The 25,556-nt window shown below is 37.8% G+C and overlaps 1 protein-coding gene across 3 annotated transcripts; it reads left to right on the top strand.

The window, feature by feature from the left end:
• The first annotated feature begins 7,836 nt into the window (after positions 1-7,836).
• Positions 7,837-22,452, top strand: opn4xa (opsin 4xa). Of its 3 annotated transcripts, none has more exons than XM_051412800.1 (10): positions 7,837-8,093; positions 12,692-12,827; positions 17,086-17,219; positions 17,668-17,871; positions 17,982-18,153; positions 19,368-19,529; positions 19,800-19,907; positions 19,989-20,163; positions 20,520-20,659; positions 20,796-20,900. In XM_051412800.1, exons 2-10 carry the CDS (start codon positions 12,694-12,696, stop codon positions 20,821-20,823), a joined length of 1,257 nt encoding a protein of 418 aa, XP_051268760.1. In that variant the 5' UTR covers positions 7,837-8,093; positions 12,692-12,693; the 3' UTR covers positions 20,824-20,900. The 3 variants fall into 3 exon arrangements, with proteins under 3 accessions (XP_051268760.1, XP_051268759.1, XP_051268758.1); XM_051412799.1 differs by having other exon boundaries at positions 7,838-8,093; positions 17,743-17,871; positions 20,520-20,654; positions 20,796-22,452; XM_051412798.1 differs by having other exon boundaries at positions 7,838-8,093; positions 20,520-20,654; positions 20,796-22,452.
• The last annotated feature ends 3,104 nt before the right edge of the window (positions 22,453-25,556 follow it).

The raw sequence follows: 25,556 nt of genomic DNA, 5'->3' as shown, positions 1-25,556 counted from the left end.
CATTCCAGACGGGGACTAACTACATGATGAGAGGGCTTGCACAATATCAGTAAGTAAGGAAGTATTCCTCTGCTGCTCAGGGGGTGGGGTTGGGGGGTATATGTACAGTATAAGCATTTTGCTCGTCTGTTACAAGCATGGGAATTTATCATGTTGCCCTCTGGTGGTTGCAAGCAAACGTCAGGGTAAAGTGTGCGTGACCAAATGAAACATGACAGTACATGCATACATTAATGGACGTAAGAGTATAGTGTATAATCACACTACAATCTTTCTATTTTTCTTCAGATTTCTAAAATTTAAAGTTGAATTCTTATGAGAAAAACTAAATGAAATTCTACACAGGAACCCTGGCTGATATGTTCTCAGTAAGGTTTCAGGGAAGTTTTTGTTAATGTTGAGATGAAAAGTAATAATAATTGATTGTTTTAAGGTTGCCTGTGTGTGATACTGCCTAATGTAACAGTGGAAATCTAAATGACAAAAGTATAGCAGTTGTGCAATGACAGTTTCTAATAAATCACTTTAGTCTCTCTCTCTCACACACACACACACACACACACACACACGCTAACTCACTCTAACCCTAATCCGAACACATCCACCACCAAAAACCCAAACATAAACACATGTACAACACTCACTTGATGTAAGAGTAGGATGAGAAAAGAGTAAGATATGAGTTTCATAATATAGTATGGGCTCACTACTGTTGTTGAAGCAATAACTGACAATAATAGGGACATACCTCTTCTAAAATCATATACTGGTTTATGGATTCATATTGTCCAGGGCCATTGAGTTTAAACATCAAGGAGCCCTGGCACTGATGGCTGTGGAGGTCATCAACATGGACACGGGAAGTACACTGTACATTATTTGACATGTGACCACTGCCAGACTTGGATATTGCAGAGCAAGTGCAGCAGGGTCGTTGGTCTTGGTACAAACAAATCTGCATGAAACAATACCACAGCGATATGGAACAGGAAGAGGAAGAGGATAAGGAGCAAATACATCACCAAGAGGAAGCAGTAAGATGTGTCAAAACACTTTCAAGATTATAAAAGAAAACTGCATGAACTGCAAAAGTGTTGGGTGAAAGAAGCCTAGTGTTTGGTGTCTTGATTCATTAGTGGAGCAATGTCTGATGTGCTGTCATCACCTCACACTTTCAGCACACATATCCTCTGGGTTTGACAGCTACAAGTCTTCAGTATATTGCCAACAGCTGATATAGATACAAGATACAGTATTCAAAATGTTTTCCCACAGGATCCTAGTTATTCTTACACCTGACTGAGTTTCAGATTTCTTCTTTTCAATCCACTACCTATTCTTGTTTTTAAGTTAAACAAGGGTAAATAATAAAATGGGAGATTTTGTATGGTATTTTAGAAAGTGGAGTAGAGTGGTACCTTACTATATAAAACAATCCAACACCACCCTTGAGCTGAAACTCTCTTTAGACAGACTTCCACAAAGCTGGACATTTGTAAACTTCACTAAGGCAGCACTAACTGCAGGACTGTTATATTGGCTTGCATCATATTGTACCGATTGTGTTCGCACATATGGCCATTGTCAACGATACTTTATGTATTTCGAAAAACATTCCGTTCGCTGTCATAATGACAGAAATTTAGAAGTAGGTGAGACAAATAAAATGACTATAACACAGAGATCAATTGAACATACAAAATAAATAATCCTCAGTAAAAGATTTAAAGATATAATATGTAACATGTACGCAATAAAATGTCTAAAAACGCTAGACCTATGTTAAATATTTTGTTGAGTTGTGCACTTATATAATCCCAAATGTTTCTGACAATGTTCAAACCCAGAGAAATTCTATTGACGTAACAGCGCGTTTCCTACTTGCCTCTAGTTGCTATAACTTCAGGGTAAACACGGGATATGTTGGATACATCAGAGAGTGAGGAAGGAAGTTGGTGAATGTGAAAAAAACTGTTTAATACATTACCTCATTTGTGGCTGTTGAACAATTAAGACAACAACTCCCATAATCCCACTCTACTTCACAACCTAATCTAACTAGGTCTTCTTGTTATTGATTTGATGTGAGACCCCCGAAGAAATTACACACACGTATGTTTAATACTGATGTGATGTCCTTGTGAACTTTTACAGAACTCTGACCAAGAGTGTACTAGTCGGGACATTTGGTGGACGAACTACATAATGGCCTCACTGTTTCCAAACTGCCTCAACCATATCTTTAGCATTCCTCTGTGACAATTCCTGGTTAATTATCAGCCAACATATATGTCAATTGGTATAAACAGTAGGATATCTCACATATATGAGTATTGATAATTAAGGGTGATTAATTAAGTAATCGAGTATTGTATTGATTAGTCCATCAAATAATACTTTTGCTTTATTAAAGCAATAGTATTTATAAATATACAATACAGAAAATAAGACAGTTCTTTTAATCTGGTTTCACAGTCTCCTCAAGGATTCTTTTCAGGCCTCTGTTGTAGCCCCATTGTACTGGTAGTGGAGTATTTTCAAAGTGGGATATTAGTACTTTTACTTAAGTAAAGGTTCTGATGCTTCCTCCACCTATGGATAGCACACCCACAGCCTAACTGTACCTGTGTTACCGGCCGGGCCTTCCCCTATAAGACAGGTGTGCTTGTCGGTAACCTGTGCTGATTTTTTGTGGGTATTTTACCGGTGTGTGGGGGTGAGGGCTAATGACGTCAGGTTGCAGTATAATAAGGTAGTTACTGAAAGGCTGTGTGTTTTGTTTGTTGCTACAGAAAATAAATAAAAAGTCCCTGTTTATGTCATGTCAACGTTACTACAATGTCCCCTTGTACTGTCCACAGCTAGTTAGCTATCTTGCAGATACGAATCAGGTTAAAGACCATTAAAATAGTCTAAATTGGGGGTAAAAAAGCATCCAATTGGCAAATGTCATTCAGGGCGCCTTATTTAAACTGCTTTGGCCTGCCTAACTTTGCTGCTTTCTCTGCAAGCCGTTTTTCAACCCACCTCCACTCCAGCTCCTCCTTTTATGCTGTATCTGATTAATCAATGTAATTTCTGATTGCCATTGCTCTGAATACCCTGTGTGGTCTCTGCTGCTACTCTCCTTGTCTTAAACTTTTCCATGTATGCACATGGAAGGGCAGGGAGGTCCCAGAACAGAGACATACCGCCAAATGTAACATTCTGCTTTGGAAATAAAAGTTCTTTTGACAAAATTGGTCCTGACTGAACTAGCTTTTCACAGTGACGCATTGTCACTGTGTTATCGTGCTAGGCCGTGCAGTATCCTACTGTGACATAGGTTGATGTCTGATTACTACAATCATCTACAATAACCATGTGTCTTGTGCCTTTTACAGAGCAGTGGAGTTGCTCAGATATTGGTCAGTCATTAGCATATGGCTGTATTGAAAATTACTGATGAAGGCATTATGGTATTCTCGTGAGCCATATGATGTTTAATGTAAATACCTTAGAGTTAAGAACAAATAGCCATAATTCATCAATGTCTCAGTAAAGCTCTGTCACGGCCCCTCACAAAGTTCACTGTGTCCCTGAGGTTAGTTTTATTGATAATCTCTCATTCCTTTGAGTTGCTGTGCCACTAGCTATAACTAAGTCCGTAGTAATCCATATAGACAGGTCTGCAGTAGCCCTTAATTCAAATGAGTAGTTGATCCTCTGTGTTCCTCAATGTTGCTGATGCTGAGACACTTACGTAATGTAGAAAAATAATCAGCATAAAGGACAATAAAAATGAAAAAGAGCATACTGTGAAGGTGACTAGTCATTCATTTAACATTTGTCACCTGGTGGAGCACGGTATGGGAATTAATCTATCTCTATCATGCTCACATGGAGTTAAATAAGGGAAGGTGAGGTGAGGAGGGATACTAAAGAAAATGGAGCCAGGCAAGGTCACACCCGAACTGTTGAGGGCCCATTCACTACAGAGCTCTTGCATGCTCATGCATGGGTCACAAGTATGGTATTTGTTTTAATATAGTGAAAAGTAAAAGAAAAAGGTGGCCACTAAAGTCTGGTGATGCAGCTTAAATTAATTGAAAAAATAAAACAAGGTATCAAAATAAGATGCATTAAATTAAGTAAGACTCCTTTTCTGAGGGTAATTCTATTTCAGAACATCTTGCTGCTTACTTTATTTGGTAATTGTTTTGTTGAAAACTAGTAGAAAACTAAAAGCTAAAAATAAGAAATACAATGACAGTATCACATAGCACAATTAATTAAACATTGTTATATGAAAAATGGTATAAATCTTTCTGCAAATTTGACTTTAGGTCAGTAAATTAACTTCTGGCTTAAATAGTGATCAACCAACACGACTAGATAACTTGTATGATATAATCTTATTGTCTGGTAGAATGGCAATATTGTAACTTTATTGTTTACCGTATGCTGTGTATGTACTGTACATTATTGACTATATGTATTTTATTTAAATATGGATTCCTGTAACTAATGATGATCCCAATAAACAATAAGTGCCAAAATTAACATGAAAGGAAATTATCTAATTTGTAAAGTGCATCTTTTAAACTTGGTAAAACAGGCCCCAGACTCATAAATGTCGGATAGAGAATAGAAAGTAAAGACAGGGAAACTAATGTATATTGGAAAATTTGTAAACTTTATGGTCAAGAATAAACTACTATATACACTAACCAAAGCAATCCAAACGTGTTAAAACTTGCCAGTTCCAAACCAGTATGTCAAAAATGCTTTATCTATCCTACACCCACACTGTACTAGGGGCCAAAAAACAGGGGAGCACCATGCAGGAGGTACTGTTGCAATAGCAGAGAATGACTGATCAGCGATCAAAAGATAAATGACTGTAACCCTTTAATCCACAACGTCCACCGGACACAGCTTAGTTGAGTCCAGCCAGTGTGTGTAATATCCCCCAGACATGTGGCATTGTGTCATATGACTCTTTCCTCTGCTTCTATAGCTTTATGCCCTGGGTCTATTTTTGCATGAAATTCACTTGCGGATGTATACATAGAAATGACCTAACTGGTTAAAGTGGACTGAACTCTGTAAAAACAACTCTAACAAACCTTGCTGATCACTGTGTCGAGAATCTTTGGCAATAACACCGTGGTTCAACAAATCATATGTAAAAAAGTAACATGAGAGAGGCTTTTGAACTAAAATCAGAGGAGTACAGAGTTCTAAATTATGCCCAAACACCATATTGTGTTAGTGAGAAGAGTTTTTAATAATCTGATCTGACTTTATGAATTTTAGCACTTGAGCTATGCCCAAAACTCAAAAATATGGATCAAAAGAACTCTTCAAGAATAAATGGAGAGTAAGACCACCTGAACTTTGAAAAATTATGGTTATGAATAACAGAGTTTTAAATGATAGTCTAATACTTGTAGACGTAATACCTTCATGGCTTGACTGTGTAAATTGTGTCAAAATGAAGGGATTTCCAAACCAGATTTTTTTTCTCAAGCAGGATTGAGAAGAGTCTGAGACCACTGGGTAGAGAAACAAATGACTTATGGACTAAAGCTGACAAAACGGTACAAACCATATTTTGGTGTCTGGTTAATGATATCTGGTTTATACAACACATATTTGGAATTAATACTTAAAGTTACCTATTTTAATCAATAAAGCAATGTACCATTAGAATATGATGACAACTATGATGTATTGTCTTGTCATATTAACACAGACCATTTGAACATAAACTACTCCTTACCTCTAAAACATCAAATTAATTAGGTCATTATGGTGACCTAGGAATGGTTGAGAAACATTTGTGTCAACCCCCCCCCCCGACAAATCAATGTGTCTTTTTTCACACCTCTCTGTTTGTTGTGTTTCAGATGCATTATTGCAGAATGAGATTGTATACGTACTGGCGGCCCCCGCATAATTATATTCTGTTCACAACTGCTTGCCCTTAAAACCCATTAAGGGTAGAGGAAATCTAAAGTACAAGCTGTTTTGTTGAAATATATTTTGCAGGATGCATTTGTCCTTTTCACACCTCAGAGGGAGTGACAGAGGTGACAGACCAATTTGACAGTAATTGGACAGTTGATTGTAGTGGAATGGGGGGTTACCTCAGGCAAAAGAAGCAAACAAACAGCACTCTCACCCAGTCTTGTAGCCTGACTAAAACAACTGACATTAGTATGCGTTGCTGTATGGCCATTTCTTGGTGGCTCTTGAGGAGCCACACTACGTAGCCTTGAAGCACCATTTTACATAAATAACCTCTTACTGTTTCAAACAGGGACAGTTCTGTTACCAGTGATTCTCACATCCTCCACTTTAATTGTCTTCCTCCAGGCTATGCAATAATCAGACAAAGTGGCAATACACAGTTCTACTTTTTGACCACATTATCTCACTATTTACGATATTTATACGATGTATAATCCCTCAAAGTAGCTGTAATAATATGCTTCCTCCATGTAAAATGGAATGCAACACCTGAAATGACCAAAACACAAAAACACCTCTCTGCATGTCGATTTAATGTTATAAGCTACATTGAGGTTTTTTTTTGCTGGACTATGGCACTGGATTGCATTCAACTTGCATGTTTAAAACACTGAATTATCCTACTGTATATGCTTCAGTTGGAAACATTTCAGTTTTCCTTTTCTTGTGAAGTATACAGAATTTATGAAAGCTCTCTTTGTCTTAGCTACATACAATAAACAGTTAAGCCTTGTAACACTGACACTGAATGCCCTCGCAGTGAATCAGCTGGTCATCACGACCATGTAGTTTGACCCAGAAAAGATTCCAAAAGAATTTCACACGATATAGAAAACAAATCAATACAAGTGCAACAAAACAAAACAATAACCCCCACAAAAAACAAACAAAAAACACACAACCAGTATCTGCCCCTGTTTTACTATGTCAGAATACATTGCAGGAAAACTAACTGGCTGGAAACTAGTTATGGTGATAGGTCTGTCTCCCGTAAGGGTGGTGACCCAGAAGTGTAAAGGCTTATCCTCCTCTTGCTTGATTGTATCCAAACTTCACAGAGAAAGCCCATTTTATAAGTCGCTGCATCTTCAGCCCTGTTTTGACCCTAGGCAACCAGGTGCTATGTCAGTTAAACAAAGAGGTCAGATTTCTACGTAGAAAATGGAAATATTAAGGTACTCCAGCTGTCTGCTCAGTTGTGCATGAGATGATAAACATTGGTAGGCTTTTATCTGAGTGCTTTTCTCAAGATTCTCCTCACACAAGGATGAGCAGTGAACAAGGCTGATTCTATGTAAAAGGCTTGGTGCTTTTCAAAACCACAAGACTTCTCTTTGCAATTCTCAAAGCACCAAATCGGAAGCCGTGGCAACTGGGATGTGTCACTTTCTCACCTCTCATGTCATCAGCTACGACATCTGGTGCACATACAGTTCTGCCACTGGCAATGGGTACTCGATACACAGAAATCAGTGCTTATGAAGACTACTTTGCAGTACACACAGTTTGATGATTCATAAGGGGAAGCTGCAATGGTGCAACATGTAATGGGTGTTTCAAAAATGTTTTCTAATGAAGCACATTATGTTTGTTAGTGGTTACAGTTGTTATGTGAAATATCTTAATGTGATCAGACCAGCCTTTTTCCACCTTCCCACACAAACAAACAAACAAACAAACAAACAGTAACACACGCACATCCTCATGCACACACACCACGCCACACACTGGCTTGATCGATGCATTGTGCTATATGAGAGCTGTGTGTGATGGGTAGCCAGCAGGGGGGTGGGTCAATGTGCTGCTGCTCGCTTTCTGTTTTTCTGCGTATTCTCATACTCTCTCCAGCACTGAGAGCAGTAGCTTACTGTTGCTGCACAGTAAGGCAGAATCTCCATCCAACTTGGGGATTTGAGAAGCAGTCATCAACCTTATCCATTTAAACCTTAAGCGTGGTGGATTTTTTCACCAGCAGTTTTACATGCCGTACAGCCTCAGTGTCTCTGATCCTCTTTACCAGTCAACTACAAAGACAGAGGTGCCCTGGAGAGGAAAAGGGGCTTCGCTCTCTGGATAAGGTAAAGTAACACTTTGTTCACGTAATGACTTGGTTAAGTTTTATCATGGACTTTATTTGAAGCTCTCTTTATTTTGTATACATTTTGTAAACTAGAGTTTAAACCATGATATGTAAGTCTATTGGAAATCAACAATATGAAGCAAACTTTCTAAGAGCGCAAAACCAGTTTTCAAGAATGTGTTTGATCTATTAACCTCATAATAAAGTATGAATTTGTTTTCCATTCTCTTGCTAATTCTCTTTTCGTTTAAGCTTGCTTGTTGTACCAGTGTTACTAAAATTTCTTCCTAAATGTAGTCACACATTTTAGTTCTTATTTAAGATCTTATTTATTCTATTCTATCAGCTCTTGATTAACCCCAACAGATTCTTCCCCGATCATATAATTATACAGTAATGTTGATGTTAGCAGATCAATACTTACATTTACCCAAAGCTGGGCATCTGGTGTTGTCAGAAGGGGGCTTGACCGTCTCACCAATACAACATGCTGTTTATAACATGATTTGTATTTAATTCTCATAAACTATGGAAGATAACTTTTATTAAAAACTATTTGTATAAAAGGAAAATATCTAACAAACACACTTGTTGATTCAAACAATGCTCTGTGTAATGTTTACCAATTAATTTGTCAAGAGTATTTCTTTAAGTCATTTTCCAAAAGATTTAAAATTTCTTAATACGGTTTTAAAATGTTTTTAATGTCTTTTAATATCTACTAAACAAGTAGAAAATTCAAATAATTTACTTAACACAATACATGGAGCATGTTCTCTCTCCAAAGCTTATTCACATCATCAATCCATTTGCTTTCCATGACCATGAACCTCGTATTAGCGATTTCTGAATGAACAAGAACACATCTGATGTTCCCATCCCAGTTATAAATGTTTCTAGAAGACAGCAAAGGTACATTTCACCTTTAGTGTGAACACAGTCACACTAAATCAGATGTGGATTTGATTTATGGGACTTTCACATTAGACAACGCTTTGATGCCTAGTTAGGGGAAGGAAGAGGTGATTGAGGGTTCCTCTGACGCACAAGGCTTCACTGAGCACAGCAAGAGCTCCCCGTCTGGAACTGACACACAGCATGTCCATGTATACTTCACCCATTGTGCTTTAACATAGATGCCCATGCTTATGTATTATGTGTCAGATTCACTACTGCTCTGGGGGATTAAATATATATATACCATCAAGCAGCTTAATTTTGAATTGTGCACTACGAGTCAACAGAGGACGCAATTTATAACATGTTCTTGTTCTCAAACAAATTATTAATGTGACATGACAGAGATTTTACACCATTCTCTGAAAAGGATGAGGCAGAGAGCATTGTGCTGCACTGGCACCTAACTCCGTTCTATAATGCAGATCAGAGGCAGGCAGGAAGTGGGTTTACATATGATGATAAATACTGTTAATATTGTGTGACTCAATGTGCACTCCTGATTCCATCACATTAACAAAACATAGAAATCCTCTTATAATCACTGCTGCAGTGAAGCAATGGTCACATGGAACAGCAAGTCCATACAGCCATTTTCATTATAAAAATGCCTCGACTTAATCACCTCTTTGTTGAAAATGCCCAATAATTGCTGTGTTGTAAATAGTGTCATACGTCTATACATCCTTCCTGTCACGCTGCCATTCATTTTTAAATGTCTTTTTTTGCCTTGCTGTTTATAAAAATTCTCCTCTGTCCTTTTTTACCATGGCAGCTTCACTGCTCTTCAACTCTTAATGTGATTAATAATCGGTCAACCGATTTTACAGTTTCCAAGCGTTAATAATTGATATTAAAAGGCACGACTGTCATAATCCTTCTGATTCCATAAGCTATACGACATGTAATTCATTACAAAACAAAAAGCACACTCAGTCCTAATCTATCATGCCAAGTCAGTGTTAAACTGGAAGACCTTTTTTGGTCTTTTCAGGTCCGAAAGGTGCAGTGTAGAGAATGTTTAAAGTTCTTGGAAAATTACTGAGCTCATGTGTCGGGCATTAGGGAAGAGAATATTTGTACCAGTCCTATACCATTCCTACCAAAACACCTTGCAAAGGAGATACTGAGCTAATGGCATGATTGCTCTTCTCATTGGAGAATAGGTGTGATACTTGAAGAAGTGAAAGGCTCAAAAAGGCTAAAGTGCTGACATTAAGAGAAAAAGATATGAGGGCAGGTGCATAAAACTCACCACACTGTGTACACACAAAGACAGAAATATGCATATGCATTCTTTTTGACAGAAATTTGCACGTGTGTGTGTCTTAAGGCACCTTTTAAACAAATCAAAAGATTCTGCTGTTCCTATATTTTCAGGCAGATTATTCCAGAGTCTTGGTAAAGTGACTGAGAAGGCCCTGTCTCCAAAAGGTTTCCAACAAGATTGTGGGATGATTAACATTCCTTGATCTGTAGATCTGAGGGGCCTAGCTGTACTGTATGGGATATAAGTTCTGCAATATAGAGTAGCTCAAGACCATCCAGGGCTTTAAATACAAACCGAAGGAACTTATAAGGAATTCGATACCGGATGAGGAGTCTAGTGCAAAGATGCTAAAAACAGGCGTACTATGTTCCCTTTATATTCAATATATTATTCAAGATTATTGTTGAATATTATGCCAAGGTCTTTTGCATAAGGTTTGATGTGACTGGATAAATACTTGGCGGACTGGGTGGTGCTGAGGGAGTTTGGGGGCAGAACAGTATGTTCTCTGTTTTGTTTTCATTTAATTGTAGAAGATCATTAGCGATCCATCTTTTAATATCATCCAGACAGTTGCCTGCAATCTGTGTAACAGTGAAGTGAGACACTGTAGTTCTGAAAATGTTTGCCTCGCAGAAGCATATAGATGTAAAATAGTAGGGGACCAAGGACTAAACCTTGGGGGACTTAACATGAGAGAGCACTCATGTCTACAAACTGCTTCACAAGAACATAAACAAATGGAAATAAAACAAGGGCCTTCAATGTATGAATGATACAACTGATCACACAAAAGTAATTAATCAAAATGAAGTTAATAAATGCACCTTTGATTGGTATTGGAACCTAAACAATATATTTATTAATTTATTTTTCTCTCTTATTTATCTCCACCTCACCATCTCACCCCAGATCCCTCTAGAAATGTGCACCTGATCTACTTGTGCAGGGTGCTGCATTCTGTTTTAAAAAATGGTGTATGCATATGGTTTTTGTACACATGCATGGTTTAAAAATCTGACCCCTGGTGTGCAAACAAACCCAAGAGTGTACAGCCATGCTAGCAGCCCTGTGAGGCTGTATTTAGGCACAGTGGAGCTTTGAGCTAAATGCCAAAACTAGAATGGCAATACGCTCACATTGACGGTACCAGCATAATGAAGTTTAGCCTCACAGGTATAATAGTTTACCATGTTCACCACCAGTGTTAGCATTTGCTAATTACCACTAACTTTGTTTAGTTGACAGCTGAGGTTGATGGGAATGTCCTTAGTTTTGGAGGTATTTTGTCATAAACCAAGTATTGAACAAACTTTTTTTTAACTTGATAATGGCGGTATAGTAAAGCTAAAGGGATCATCAAAGTTATATAAATTCATCCCGAGGGGAACATCAGTGTGTGTTCCAAATATCATGGCAATCCCTCCAAAGCTGTCGAGACATTTCAGTCCAAACCACAAATGTCAACTTCATGGTGGTGCCAGAGGAAAAGTCAGGGGATCACCAAAGACAGTAGGAGTCAACCGTCTAAACAAAATGTCATACAAATGAATTCTGTAGTTGTTGAGATATATTTCAGCCCGGACCTAAGTGGTGGACCAGCCAACCAACCAACTGATAGACCGAGAGAGCTGTGTAAAGGTGAAACTAAGCTTTTCAGTACGTTTCTCTAAAAAGCTTGAAAGCCAGACGAGATCGTCTTTAATGTCCAACCAACCTAACAAACATACTGTAGAGTAGGCACAGAACAGTACTGACTCTTCCTCAGAACCTACAGAAACAGTATACAATGAAAACCAAAACCCAAAATTTCCTGTTTGAAAGTTCACAAAGTTTACAGTTGAGTACCAAAACATCAACAGTGATCTGGGAGGAAATGTAAGGATTTCCTCAGATTTCATAAAGGAATATACATAGGAACTGGGTAGGTTCAAAATGTGAGCACTCACCTGGTACATGTCTAAAGGACAAAAAACAACAAAAAATAACAACAATGGATGTGATCAAAAACGAAAAGATGGATAGATCGTGTCACATAAGACAAGCGAATTAACATGACCTTGAGTCAAATGACTTAACTGATTAGGATGTTGACATGAAGGAATGGTAACTCAATAAAGATGCAGTCTTGCAGACACAAGCTGCATGCCGTGCCGTCACATCTTATTTTTACATTTGTGCCCCCAGACATTTTACTTGCTGATCATGATAAGTACTCTTACATAATGCTGGAGAGTTTGGTGGGTCAGAGTGACAGAGGGGAAGACTGGCTTTGTATGAAAGTCACTAGGACATGCTGTACATGAAGATAGATACTGACAGATAATGTAGATGCTGATATCTGTGTCTGTGTGTGGTTGCTGTCACAGAAATGGACGTGGATCGTGGATTTTATCGACAGGTGGATGTCCAGGACCACGCTCACTACATCGTTGCCTTCTTTGTCTTGGTTATTGGAACAGTGGGTGTTTCTGGCAATGCCTTGGTCATGTATGCCTTTTTCTGGTAAGTGAAGAAAAATGGCGAAGAGTGAGATGAGTTTGTCTGTCATCGTCAGTTTAAAAGCTGCATTATGAAGCCAGTTGTAAGTTATTAGCAATTTCTATTGCCAAATAACTGTACTGGAAATGTTTACTTTAAACCTAAAAAAAATACTTTTTTTAAATCATTATTCTTCATTTCACACCTCAAGGCCTGATTACAGCCTTCAAAAAAAATAATAAAACTAAGCAGTATTGTTTCAGTTTTTCTATAATTAAGATGTAATACAAAGCCTTATTTTGGCCATGTCTCCCTCAACATTAATCACACTTTTGAGCTAGGTTGATGTGTACTGATACACTGAAAACATGTTAATGAATTTCATGGGAAAACCATACACTGCATGAACAGGAAGTGAAGAATAATGATGCTGACCCACTGCTTGCACAACACAGCCTGCTGACTTTGAGTTATTCTCCAAGATTTAGAGATTTAGAGTGTACATTCCCATCCTCAGTATGGTGCACCCATATTTGACACTGTAACAAGCCTTGATTAGCCCATCACATTTCTAAGAACAAATTATGAGAAATCAGGAGGGAAGGGTACATGTGGACTGTAGGGGCATTGTGCTCTACTGTACAAGTTCTGGTAGAACTAAAAAACAAGTGAGTTCACAGAGGCTGTTTGCCTGAGGACTGTTCTGTTAATCATCACACATTAAACGGCCCCTTTGGAGGCATATTATGTGAGGTGGAAGAAGTCTTCAGATCTTTTACTCAAGTAAAAGTAGCAGTATATCACTGTAAACCTAATCTGTTACCAGTACGGCATTCAAAACTTTACCTAAGTAGAGTAGTATTATCGAAAAAATTGACATACAGCTAATTTTAAGAACTATATACTGTACTTAGATTAATCTATAAACATGGGTGAAAGTAACAACTACTCACTTTAATTAAGTCATTTTTTGGGTACTTTCTTTGGGTAGTATGCATTACATTATGTAATCTTCTTCTTCTTCTTTGCTACTTTTAAAATCATAATTCACTACTAATTAGCCCAACAATTTATATCCAAACCGTTCATCAGCATTTTTGAGATAACAATAGCCAATATGGCCCCCAGTTGGGCTGTTCAGACAGAGTGTGCCACGCAGCGGAGCTCCGCAGCCGGCTCACGACCTTCAGCAACCGGTTCCATTTTTTCTGACCTTAAGTGACTTAAGTACAGTACTTGAGTAAATGTACTCAGTTACCTTTCCATTGCATATTATAATATCAAATAACATATTTGAGTTATCTGACTGGATTAAAATAAAATCACCTCTATAATAATCAAATGAAATATATTAATCTATGGAATTTCAAAAAGGGTGACTAACTAAAGGTCATATAGCAGTGCCTAATTTGTAGAGGAGCAAAACAAACTCACTTTAAGTAGTTAATGCGATTGAATTTCACCCATGTACAGAACACTCTGCGGTGCTTGGCAGAGATTTAGAGCACTGAGCGCTGGGAAGCACAGATGTCACAAGCACAGGCAGAGAGGTCTTCACAGCAGCCTGCAGGCATTCAACATCAGGAAGCAGCTCAGTGATTTTCTAACTGTACTGGATAAATCAATGTATAAATTCAATAATTCAGTTATGCTATTCCCTTATTTATGCACAGTCATCCCTGTGCTACCACCTAAACTGCATTAAGCTTAAATAACAGTACTGAAGCTCAGGGTAATCCATTTAACTACTATGTGTCCCACTATACACTTACGTCAGAAACTGGAACAAGATTCTCAACTAGAGTAGAGGAAAAATGTGTCTGTAGCCTACAATGTATCTTCCCCACCTCAGTATTTCCCAGCCAAAAAGAAACCCAAGACAGCCTTCACTTCAAAACCTGAAGAAGATTCAAATCAAGATAAACTTTTACTATTTCATTCAGACTATACAGAGGACAAGTGCACCACAAAACAGTATTACGTTGCACACAGGGCACAAATTTAATTTAAAAGTAGTCAGTAGATACGTGTGTCTGTAAGCCTGCAATAAAAACAAAAGACTCCTTAGTTAATACACTATATAGAACGGTGTGCATGTTGCATACAGTATGTACACTATGGCTACTCCTGGGTGTCTAGTATACCTGAGTATTATACTCCTGGGTATATAGTATTCCACTGAATGCAGTGAAGAGCCAAGTGTTAGATAAAATCCTGGGCCAGACATGTTTTTTGCATTAAGGTCCAATCTCCAGTGATACACATCTACACACAGCTATCTTCAAATGTTGCATCACTCGATTTCTACTCCAGTCACACTTGCTCAGTACAAACCCACTCATCTGCATGGAGACACACAAACACAACACTCCTGATACATGGAGCTAAACAGTTAAAGGCACTATATGAACACTGGTGTACGATTAAGTCATCCAGAACGAGGAAGCATATAATATCATTGTTCTCAATTTAGTTGGAACAAATATTCAGCCTTCATCTGTGTCCCTACTCCTGATAGCTTTTATCTGACAGTAAGTATAATGTGAGTGTAAAATGCTCACTGACACAGACTACTCTGACATTTTGCAGATGAAAGACATCAAAGCCTGCTATAAAGCTAGAACTGGATTTAGGTGATCTTTAGATTTCACACACCTGTATCCCTCAACCCCCGCGCTGTTTCTAGGGTCTTGTTTGAGCGTAATGAAAGCATTAGGTTGCCAATTAATCTGAGGTGTAGGTGTGTGCAGTGAGCTATGGCATGTTAACAGAAGGTTATCAAGGACACACCATTACCATGCACTACAACATGACCGTCTGTGCCCAGTCGCAGCCTCAGAAAAAGAACTGTCTACATCTGCTGTGGGCCACGCATGGACAGCTAGTTCTGTGCTCATTATTGTTCATAAACTTTACATGTACGTGTAAATGTGTATCACAGGTTTCATGAAGGGAGACAGTGAATAGCAACATATTTTGTTAACACAGTCCTTGTTAGCTGAGAAAGGATGGATTCGTGGATGTGCAGGTGTTTCGGCGGCATGTTGTGTCTGTTGAGTTTCTCTTTTGGACAACAGAGAAGGGCAAAGTTACCAGGACAGAACTGACTTTAGTTACAAGACCTTGCTTTCAGGAATAAAGCTTTAAATGGCACACAAATGTCATGTTGCAGTGCAATTCAGCTCTGTTTGTGAACTTGTACACAGTCTTAGCACCAAATAAAAAAAAACGTGCTGTATTGTTCTTCTTGTTCATTTGTGGGAGACACAAAGATGTTTTGGAAGACTATATAAATCTCTGCCTGCAGCTTGTGTTGGAGTCAATAAGCAAATATAATATCAATACTGTTTGGATCTTTTGGGATATTGTACCTTCTTGGCATTTGGCTTTTGGTGTTTGCCTATTGTCTTCCTAACAAAGGAACCCAATTTAAAGGTCATTTATAATTGGCTTTCTCACCTCTAGTTATGCAGTGTCTGCTTTGACTGATTCTTCTTCCTTACAACTGTTAACACAACAAGAAAACAAGTCATTGTCTTTGCCACAATAACTCAATAAGGGAGTGCATTAGATAGTCTGATAGTATTGAATACGTGCTTGTGTTCCTCCATTTCATATTTAGTGGACAATATTAATGTGTTTACTCATGATCCTGTTAGACTAAAAGACGCACTCTTGCATCTTTCATCAATCTTTGATCTAAACTTGTCTTAAGAGAGAACATTAGCATTAGAACGACAGTATTATTGAAAGTGAGTGTTTGGATGTACCGTTGTTATTGATTTCCATTCCCCTGCCTGCTATGGTAAAGGAGATGGAATGAAGTTCAGATGTGGATTTGAGAGTTATTGGATGGCTATTGTACTGGCCAGGGTATGAATCCTCCTCCATCTAGATGCCTGCACCCAATTCTGGGGTAATTTAAAAAACAACCTTCCAAAACAATAAGTCTCTAATTGTAATGAAACCCCCCTCTGGATTTCAATTCACAGCCAGAAATGTAAAATATATTTTAAATACAATCTTAGAATTTATCTTAACGTGTGTAGTTTACTTACAAAGTAGAATAACATCGTATTAGTTTCCTATGATAGCGTCTACAACAAATTGTCTGAACATATAACCGTCAACTCAATACAACAAATACACAGACTGCTGAAAGGCCATGTTTGTGCTGTAGATCTTCAACTGCCTCTGTTACTTATGTGTCAACAACAACATATTATTTTGTGGGACACTGAGAACTTTGAATTTGAGTCTTTTCAATCTTCATGTGTTTCAGTAACAAGAAGCTACGGACTCCCCCCAACTATTTCATCATGAACCTGGCAATCAGTGACTTCCTCATGGCAATTACACAGTCACCTATCTTCTTTGTTAACTCCCTTTACAAAGGGTGGATTTTTGGTGAAACAGGTACTTTTTTAACATTCATTACACATGTTATGTCAAAAAAGACACATCATTTATCTAACCATGTTTATGTATGGAACTATGTATGAAATATAGTAACCATTTATGTTTCTGGGCTGTGTTTTTATGGCACTAAAATTAAATGTATCAGTTTCTTCCATGCAATACGAGATAGGCTTTTTACAGTCTCAGGATGCTGCATATATGTTATGTTAGAATCTTCTGTTAATATGTTTAACCGTTATGAATGTATGCGGGGAATAGGATAATAGCATTTAGATCTTTTTTTTCTCTTTACCTAGGACAACCCACCTGATTCTAATTGACCTGACGCCAAAACCCTGGCAATATGAATAGTGTTAAAATTGACCAACTGTATTACTGTATAGTCTTCCAATCATAAGAAGAAATGTAATAATGAAGTCCTTTCTTCTTTCTTTTTTCTCCATAGGCTGTAAAATGTATGCCTTTTGTGGAGCTTTATTCGGAATCACTTCCATGATAAACCTTCTGGCCATCTCTTTAGACCGCTACATTGTCATCACCAAGCCTCTGCAGGCCATTCGGTGGACCTCCAAACGACGCACTTGCCTCATTATCGCCCTGGTCTGGCTGTACTCACTAGCTTGGAGTCTTGCACCACTTTTGGGGTGGAGTAAGTGACTTATTCTCTCACCTCTTTACTCTTTTTATTCAACTACCCTCTTTTTATACTTTTAGACCCTTTACAGTCTCCTCTCATTTGTCTTTGTCATTTTTCTCAAGGTTCATATATCCCAGAGGGCCTGATGACCTCATGCACATGGGATTACGTGACATCTACTCCTGCCAACAAAAGTTATACTTTGATGTTATGCTGCTTTGTATTCTTCATCCCTCTGGGCATTATATCCTACTGTTATCTGTGCATGTTCCTGGCAATCCGCCAAGCAAGCAGGTGAATACATTTATGTTTTTATGCACTAAACACTTTGGAAATAATTGAAATTCTGCAAGATTATTTAATATCTTTATGAAAAAAAGCATCATACCATCAAAGGGAAGAATGTATTGTCACATCTTTACATCAACAATCTACTTTAATGTATTTCAGATATTGACAGTATATAAGTAGTGCACAGAGCTTCTGGGTCTGTGAAGTGAACCCAACACAAAGTGTCTTGAACCTGCATTCTTTCCAATGGCCAGCAGGGGGTAGCTCCATGGCCTGCAAAAAAGAAGTCCAATAGAACTGAGCCTTATAGAGTAATGACCCTACTTCCACTTGATTTTTTGGCTCCAAAAAACCAACATGGCAACAGCCATAATGCCAAACTCAAAGCTTCCAAGTGGTACTCCACAAACCAATGGGTGACATCACAATAGGGTCACACACAGCGTTACTGCAATAGAATTAGTTAAATGTAACTGCAAGCATGTTATATATTGTGATGGTGGTATCTGCATCGCTCTCATTTCCCTCTAGTTCTTCCCTTTTCTAGTTTATCTTTGTGCACACGTGTATATTGTTTTTTTCCCCCTTCCATGTACTATGTCTGTAGCTGTTACACATTTCAATTCAGGGGTGAACTTGGAGGTCACAACCAAATAACTATGAAATTAACCTTAACCTAGTATTTACCTTAAGGGCAACTTAATATGTTGACTTAAAATATGAAAGCAATGTCTCCATAAGGCTAACATTGCCATCTCAGTTGTTGTGATTTGTTGAAGGCTACAACTCTGTAGGCTGTATCCTTCAAATAAGTTGCAGTCACTTCAAACACCTGAACCCAAGAACCCAACAACAGCTTTACCTTATAAGATAATCTGTATAATGCAATGCGGCAAAACTGGACAAAAGATAGTGTTAAAAAGAAAATAATAGCTCCCTACTCCCTCTCTGATAACAAGCAGGAGCGCAGGTGATATAAATTACCCACCACACACAGGTGAAGCACACACACACACACACACACACACACACACACACACACACACACACACACACACACACACACACACACACACACACACACATACAATTACCGTGAATGACAGGCGTGTAACTCTGGGCTACACTGTCTGCAAACATGATATTGAATTCATTTAGTGTCTGAATAGACTTACCTGGCTTCAAATGTTCTTTATTCTTTCCCTCTGTCCTAACAGAGATGTGGAGAAGTTGGGGTCCCAGGTGAGGAAGTCGACCCTGATCCAGCAGCAGTCCATCAAGACTGAATGGAAGCTGGCCAAGATTGCCTTTGTGGTCATCATAGTATTTGTTCTTTCCTGGTCGCCCTATGCATGCGTCACTCTCATCGCCTGGGCTGGGTAAATATACAGTATGACAAGGACTCTTTATGGTCCACTCATTTGTTTTAATAACTGCATTTGTTTAACTACAGCTTGGTAGACCCTGGCATAAAACATAAAACATATAAGATGCTTCCTTGCACTGTGTAATTCATTTCAGCCATTAATCATAAGCCTCTTCTAGAATATGATTTTCTTTTGGCATGATGAAATGCTATGCAACAGATTAAAACTACAGAAGCATTGCTGTCACAGGTGATGTACAGTTCTACTCTTTACACTTTTCAGATATGCAAGCCTCCTCAATCCCTATTCCAAAGCGGTCCCTGCTGTTATAGCCAAGGCCTCGGCCATCTACAACCCTTTTATCTATGCCATTATTCACTCGAAATACAGGTGAGTGCAGTCTCCCAACTTATCAGTAACCCAAGCTTGAAAATAGTAAAGAAGTTTCACTAGTTATTATTTTTTCAACAGAGACACCCTGGCAGAAAAAGTTCCATGTCTGCACTTCCTGTCCCAAGCCCCCAAGAGGGACTGCATATCAGTGTCACACAGCGAGTCCTCCTTCAGGGACTCAATGCTGAGCAGACAGTCATCAATTTCCAAAACCAAGTTTCACAGAGTTTCCTCTATGTCTACAACAGACACAGTGAGTTTAACTTTTGTGCTAGGATTTTTGGAAATGTATATTTACTACCCAAAAGAAGCCATAAAAACTGTTCAGCAATGGCAGAGGCTCAAATGTGAAATAAACATTCTTCTCACCTTCAGTGAATATTTACTGCTGGGTTTGCTAGGTGTGTCTATACCTCGGAAACAATCAATAATTACTAAGATAGTCTCAATTGTTTTCAGAAGATGTACTAACTACTTACTCAGCCATTCATTGTAGTGTTATTTTCTAGTAGACCCACAATTATGAAGTGAATATAAGATATCATAAGAGTCACAATAGTAAATTCTTACCTTAATTGACATAATTAATGCGCATATCCCTTGCGGCAGTTGTGGAGTGATGTGGAGCTGGACCCTATGGGCCATTGTCTGAGATCCAGCTATTCCCTTGGAACTCTGAGGGACAAAGAGTACAACTCATTGGCCAAGCAGACCAAGGGAAAGAGAAGCCATAGCCAGGAACAGGTAAGGTAGGTGCTCATCAATGTATTTGTTTATTTAAAAAGCAATTCAAAGTAACTTTAAAGGCCTAACATGTCGCTATGACCATGTTTTCAGACAAAATGTAACAACATACTTTTGTATTTTATCTAAATTTTGTTCTAGACTCCCATCCCAGAGCCAGGCTCACTGAACAGTTGTGACCACAACCTATCGCCTGTGCCAGTAATGCTCTCAGCCTGGGGGAGGAGAATGAAGGACAATCCTGACAACTGGAATGAAAAGAAGAAACAGGACGATGAGCAAAAGAAAGAGGGCGAACATGAACAGAGGGAGGAACAGCAAGCAGAGAAGAAGAGAGATGAGAAGGATTCGCATGTCCTCTTCCAGCCTGATTGTCTGGATAATATTGTACGTGTGCACTCCCAAGCAATCATCAGACCTTGCTCAACAAAAGGCCTTCAGGACCACAGCTATTGTGAGGAACAACAAAGAACGCAGAGCAGACAGAGAGAGCTGTTGCTTGATTTACAGACTCTGGACTGTTCTGCTCAAAGATTTCTCTCTCCAACACCAGGAAGCTAAATGTTAAATATGTTTATTTATCTATACGGCTATGTGCTACTGTGACATGGCAGAGTAAACTGATTTTTTTTTGTATGTTAGATAATCTTCTCAAGAAGCTGTTAAAACTTTAATTTCAACTGTTTTGCCATGAAGTGTAACCAAATACATTTGTTTCTAGGTTTTTGTGCAACTGTACGAAATAACGTACCCTTGTTTTTGTTAAATCTTGAATGTGTGTTGTTTAAAAGGATCTATTTGGAGAAATGGGATATAATATTCATAGGTGTGTTTTCATTAGTGTACAATCACCTGATCATAAAAATTGTTGTGTCTTTGTTACCTTAGAATGAGATGTTTTTATCTACAGAGGGAGCGGTACTTCTGCTATGGAGGCTGCCATGTCGAACCGCCATGTTTCTACAGTAGCCCAGAATGCACAAACCAAACACTGGCCTCAGATAGGGCCTTTTCTTTGCGGCCACCATGTTTTTTCCTACGCGCTCGCTAATCAGTTGAGTGCATTCTGCAAATTAACCACTAGATATCACAAAATATTACACGTTGGTCCTTTTAAAGGCAAGTTCTCAGTAGTAACACTATGACAATTAAATCAATTAAATATACCAAAAATGTAAAGGACCTTTAGAAATTGAGTTCAAAACAGTATGTGCTTTTGTCAAAAAAGCCAAAAATCAACTGTATATTAATAACAATTAAAGATCAACCAGATGTATTATTAGCTTGTTGTTTAAAGGCCAAAGACACTCGTTTTTGGAAGGTTTCTTATGTATTCTTTGAGGAACCTGATTTCATACAATTGTTTACTTTGCAACTAAGACTTGCTACCAACCTGGTCATTTAAATGCCCAATGAGAGGATTTGGTTACTCTTTCATGTGAAAGCCACAGCAGAACTCATTATCATAATCAGTACGATGTTTTGTAAGTTACTGACATTATGCACTGAGTTCAGGAACTTGCGTTATACAATCTAAGACATTCAATTCAGCTTCATTGGAAACATATAACATATTTGCTGGCAAGTCATAAAGACACTCAACACTCTCAATTTATCATATAAATCACCTGATCATTGTCATCATTTGTATGAATTATAATTTTATAAAAAGGAGTAATGCTGCGTGTTCTCAGGAACTTTATTGGCACAGCAGTAATCACTGAACCATTTACTTCTTGAATATGCAGTATTTGTTGTCCTCGGTGCTACTGTTCATCTTTTCATGTGTTTATTTGTGGTGGGAAATAAACTTTTCATTTGGTTTTCAACACATTTTTCTGCACAATCTTCTTAAGAACTTTCAAATAATATTCTTTTTATGACTTTACCACATCATGGACCACAAAAGCCGATATGATTTCTTTCACTTTAAACAAAAGCGTAAAAGAAAATAATTTGCCTGTGGTGTTATGAAGTATTATGATCAACGACTTACACATAATCAACTTTGATATAAAGGCTTTATACATAAATATTAATAATGGAATATATATGCATAATGTTTTATACATGCATTATAGCACCTGTATTATGAACATAGCCTTTCAGAATTAGTAGTACAATTTATTTATCATATGTGACATCTTTCAGAAAAAAATATGTGTTAAAAAAGTGTTAAAGACTGACAGAAGGGGATGACATCTAACAGTTGTCCCATGTTGGATTTAAAACCAGGACACACAATACATGTGCTCTGACCATCTGAGCCACCAGGATAAAGTCTATTAAAATTACAGATCTGTTGAATGACTGTCAGCAGGGGGTTGTTGCACTACATTACATTATTATGCATCTTTTTTTTTTATTTTCACTAATATGCTCATATAATCACATGGTATAGTTGCCTGACACTTAAAGTGTGTTCTTCCTTCAAATTCAAACAACCATAAAACCTCTTTGAACTTTAAATCCAGGATTTCCTGAGTGGTTTGCTTATCCAGTTACATAAAGACTATACGCTTCAGTGGCTCAATAGTATTGCACAGGGGGATTTCGCTGCTGGGTTTTCCATCAGTTTATAACCATATATTGACATGGCACACAAGCTGAAAGAAAGCCCAGTGGACCTGCGCAGCAGAATGCAAACAACAATTAACGGTAACCTGTAAAATAGGCCATGCCCTTTAGCATGTCAAATAAATCAATGCATGGTTATTCAATAGACTTTTTTCATAGCTGCCTTCTTGACATGAAATAGTAGGGTAAACACATGTGTTAACAATGATTCCAGCAGGACTTTCCTACATGCACAATAGCAGCACCCTGACTCTGTGTGACCTGAATGGAACAGAACCACTGGTTAGTATGATCACCGTTTCCTAAAGCACAAGATAATGTCCTCAAATGTCACAACCCTAAGATATCCAGTTTACTTTCCTAGAAACTAAAGAAATGAGAAAATATTTAAATTTGAGAAGCTGAAATGAGAGAATTTGTCATTTATTCCTTAAAAGATGACTCAAAACAATTAATCGATCACCAAATTATTTGGAAAATGATTTGATAGTTGACAAATAATTGATTAATCGACTAAATGTTGCCTCTCCACCCATCAGAGAGCTGAATTAGACAGTACTGTGATTTCCTTAAAAAAGTCAGTTTAAGACAGTGTTACAAAGTAATATTCATTCATATAAATAAATTAGTAATAAAACTTGGAAGGTCTTGTCCACTAAAATAGTGTGAAACAGCACTGTGATTATAAAGTCTAAAGAAACATTTTACACTGCTGACACATAAGACATGTAGGATTCAGTGGCATCTACTGGTGAAATTGCAGATTGCAACCATTTGAATACAGCTCAGCCTTCCTGCCTGGGGCTACAAAACAAACATGGCCATTCAACATGGCTCATTCTAAGGTAATGAAAACACAATTCTTATTTTCAAATCATTATATACTAATAAAAACAAACCTATGAACATTATATTCCATTTCTGGAAATATATCCTCCTAACTGTTACACGTTGGATCTTTGTGTACATGAAAATGTCCATACATGTCATCTAATATACAGACCAAAACTAATAAGGATGTTCCCCTACTACTGCCAGACCTATTGATTTCCTACCTAACCGGCACTGCTTCACTGCTTCATTATTAATCTGCCGATTATTTTCTTGATCAGTCTGTAATCGTCTTGTTGATAAAATGTCCCAAAATTGTGAAAATATATGTTACAATTTTCCACAGTCCAAGGTGATCATTCAAATAGCTGGAACTAGGGAATGATTTTTAACAAATTGCTTAAAAAAGGACAAACAATTCTTCGATTATGAAAATAGTTTCCAATAATTTTTCTGTCGAGTGGCTTATCAGTTACATAACTAATCTGCATTTACTGCTTAGCATATTGTTTAATCATTTCAACATCTGTTAGTGTTTAATATTTTTTCTGTACACCTGTAAACATTGGCCTAGACAGGGTCAAGGGGACCACGAATATCTATAGGAAATTGTATGGAAAAGTAATCTAATTTTACATTCAAAAATTAATTATATTCGGATATTTTGAGCCATATATTGTTGCTGTGCGGAGAACCATGAGTTGGTGACCAGAGCTCAGTGAAGATACAGCAACAACTTAAGAAAAAAAAACATAGTGAAGCCAGGAATGTAGCAAACACTGGTGAATGACTCACCTTACTATCAATATTTCTTTTTGCTTTTATTAAAACTTTTAAAAGGTCAGAACTTACATTTTCAGTCGTATAGCTTTTTGTCTTCACTGCCTTGAGATGACTATATGAAAACCACAGCCTTGGGCTAGTGCCATTGGTACACAAGAAACATGACAACAAGATAAGTGACATATCCTTAGGTATGAACCTGGCCGCTTGCAGGATTCACAATACACTCCCTATCCCCAGGCCATAGATTGCACAGTGGCTATTAACCCGCAGTCTGCATGGACCGTGACCCATGTACTTTCTTAGCTGACCACTAGAGAGCATAACAACACTATGCCATTCAAATCTGGTTAAACACTGAAACCTGCTTCACTGCCATACCACAGTAAGTGTATAATGGAAAATAAATAATAATGATTAAAAACCTAACAACATAGCAAAAGGTTTTACAGGGAATCTGTCTAAAATCAAAACATGTTAAATTGATCTTATGCAACCGAAAATCACAAACAAGCCACAACGGTCTTTATAATCTGTACAGTTTATTACACCCTCTAGCCAAAGAATGAATAATTCCAACTAAGGTTGTCAAAAGTATCAATACTTCAGTACCATCCATGTTTAACACTATACTACTATTCAAAAGAAACAAAAGTACCAAAACTGTATTAAAAACACAGATTTACATTTGGATTTTCGACCCAAGGCCGC

Source organism: Dicentrarchus labrax, unplaced genomic scaffold, assembly GCF_905237075.1.
Source record: "Dicentrarchus labrax unplaced genomic scaffold, dlabrax2021, whole genome shotgun sequence".
NCBI lineage: Eukaryota > Metazoa > Chordata > Actinopteri > Moronidae > Dicentrarchus > Dicentrarchus labrax.
The sequence above is the reverse complement of the archived record's forward strand: the minus strand, read 5'-3'. Positions and strand labels throughout refer to the sequence as shown.

Excerpts from the sequence above, each read along its gene's own strand:
- opn4xa (XM_051412798.1), top strand. The coding sequence starts at position 12,694 with ATGGACGTGGATCGTGGATTTTATCGACAGGTGGATGTCCAGGACCAC. Across the intron at positions 17,872-17,981 it reads TGCACCACTTTTGGGGTGGA|GTTCATATATCCCAGAGGGC; the intron begins GTAAGTGACTTA and ends ATTTTTCTCAAG. Across the intron at positions 19,908-19,988 it reads ATTATTCACTCGAAATACAG|AGACACCCTGGCAGAAAAAG; the intron begins GTGAGTGCAGTC and ends TTTTTTCAACAG.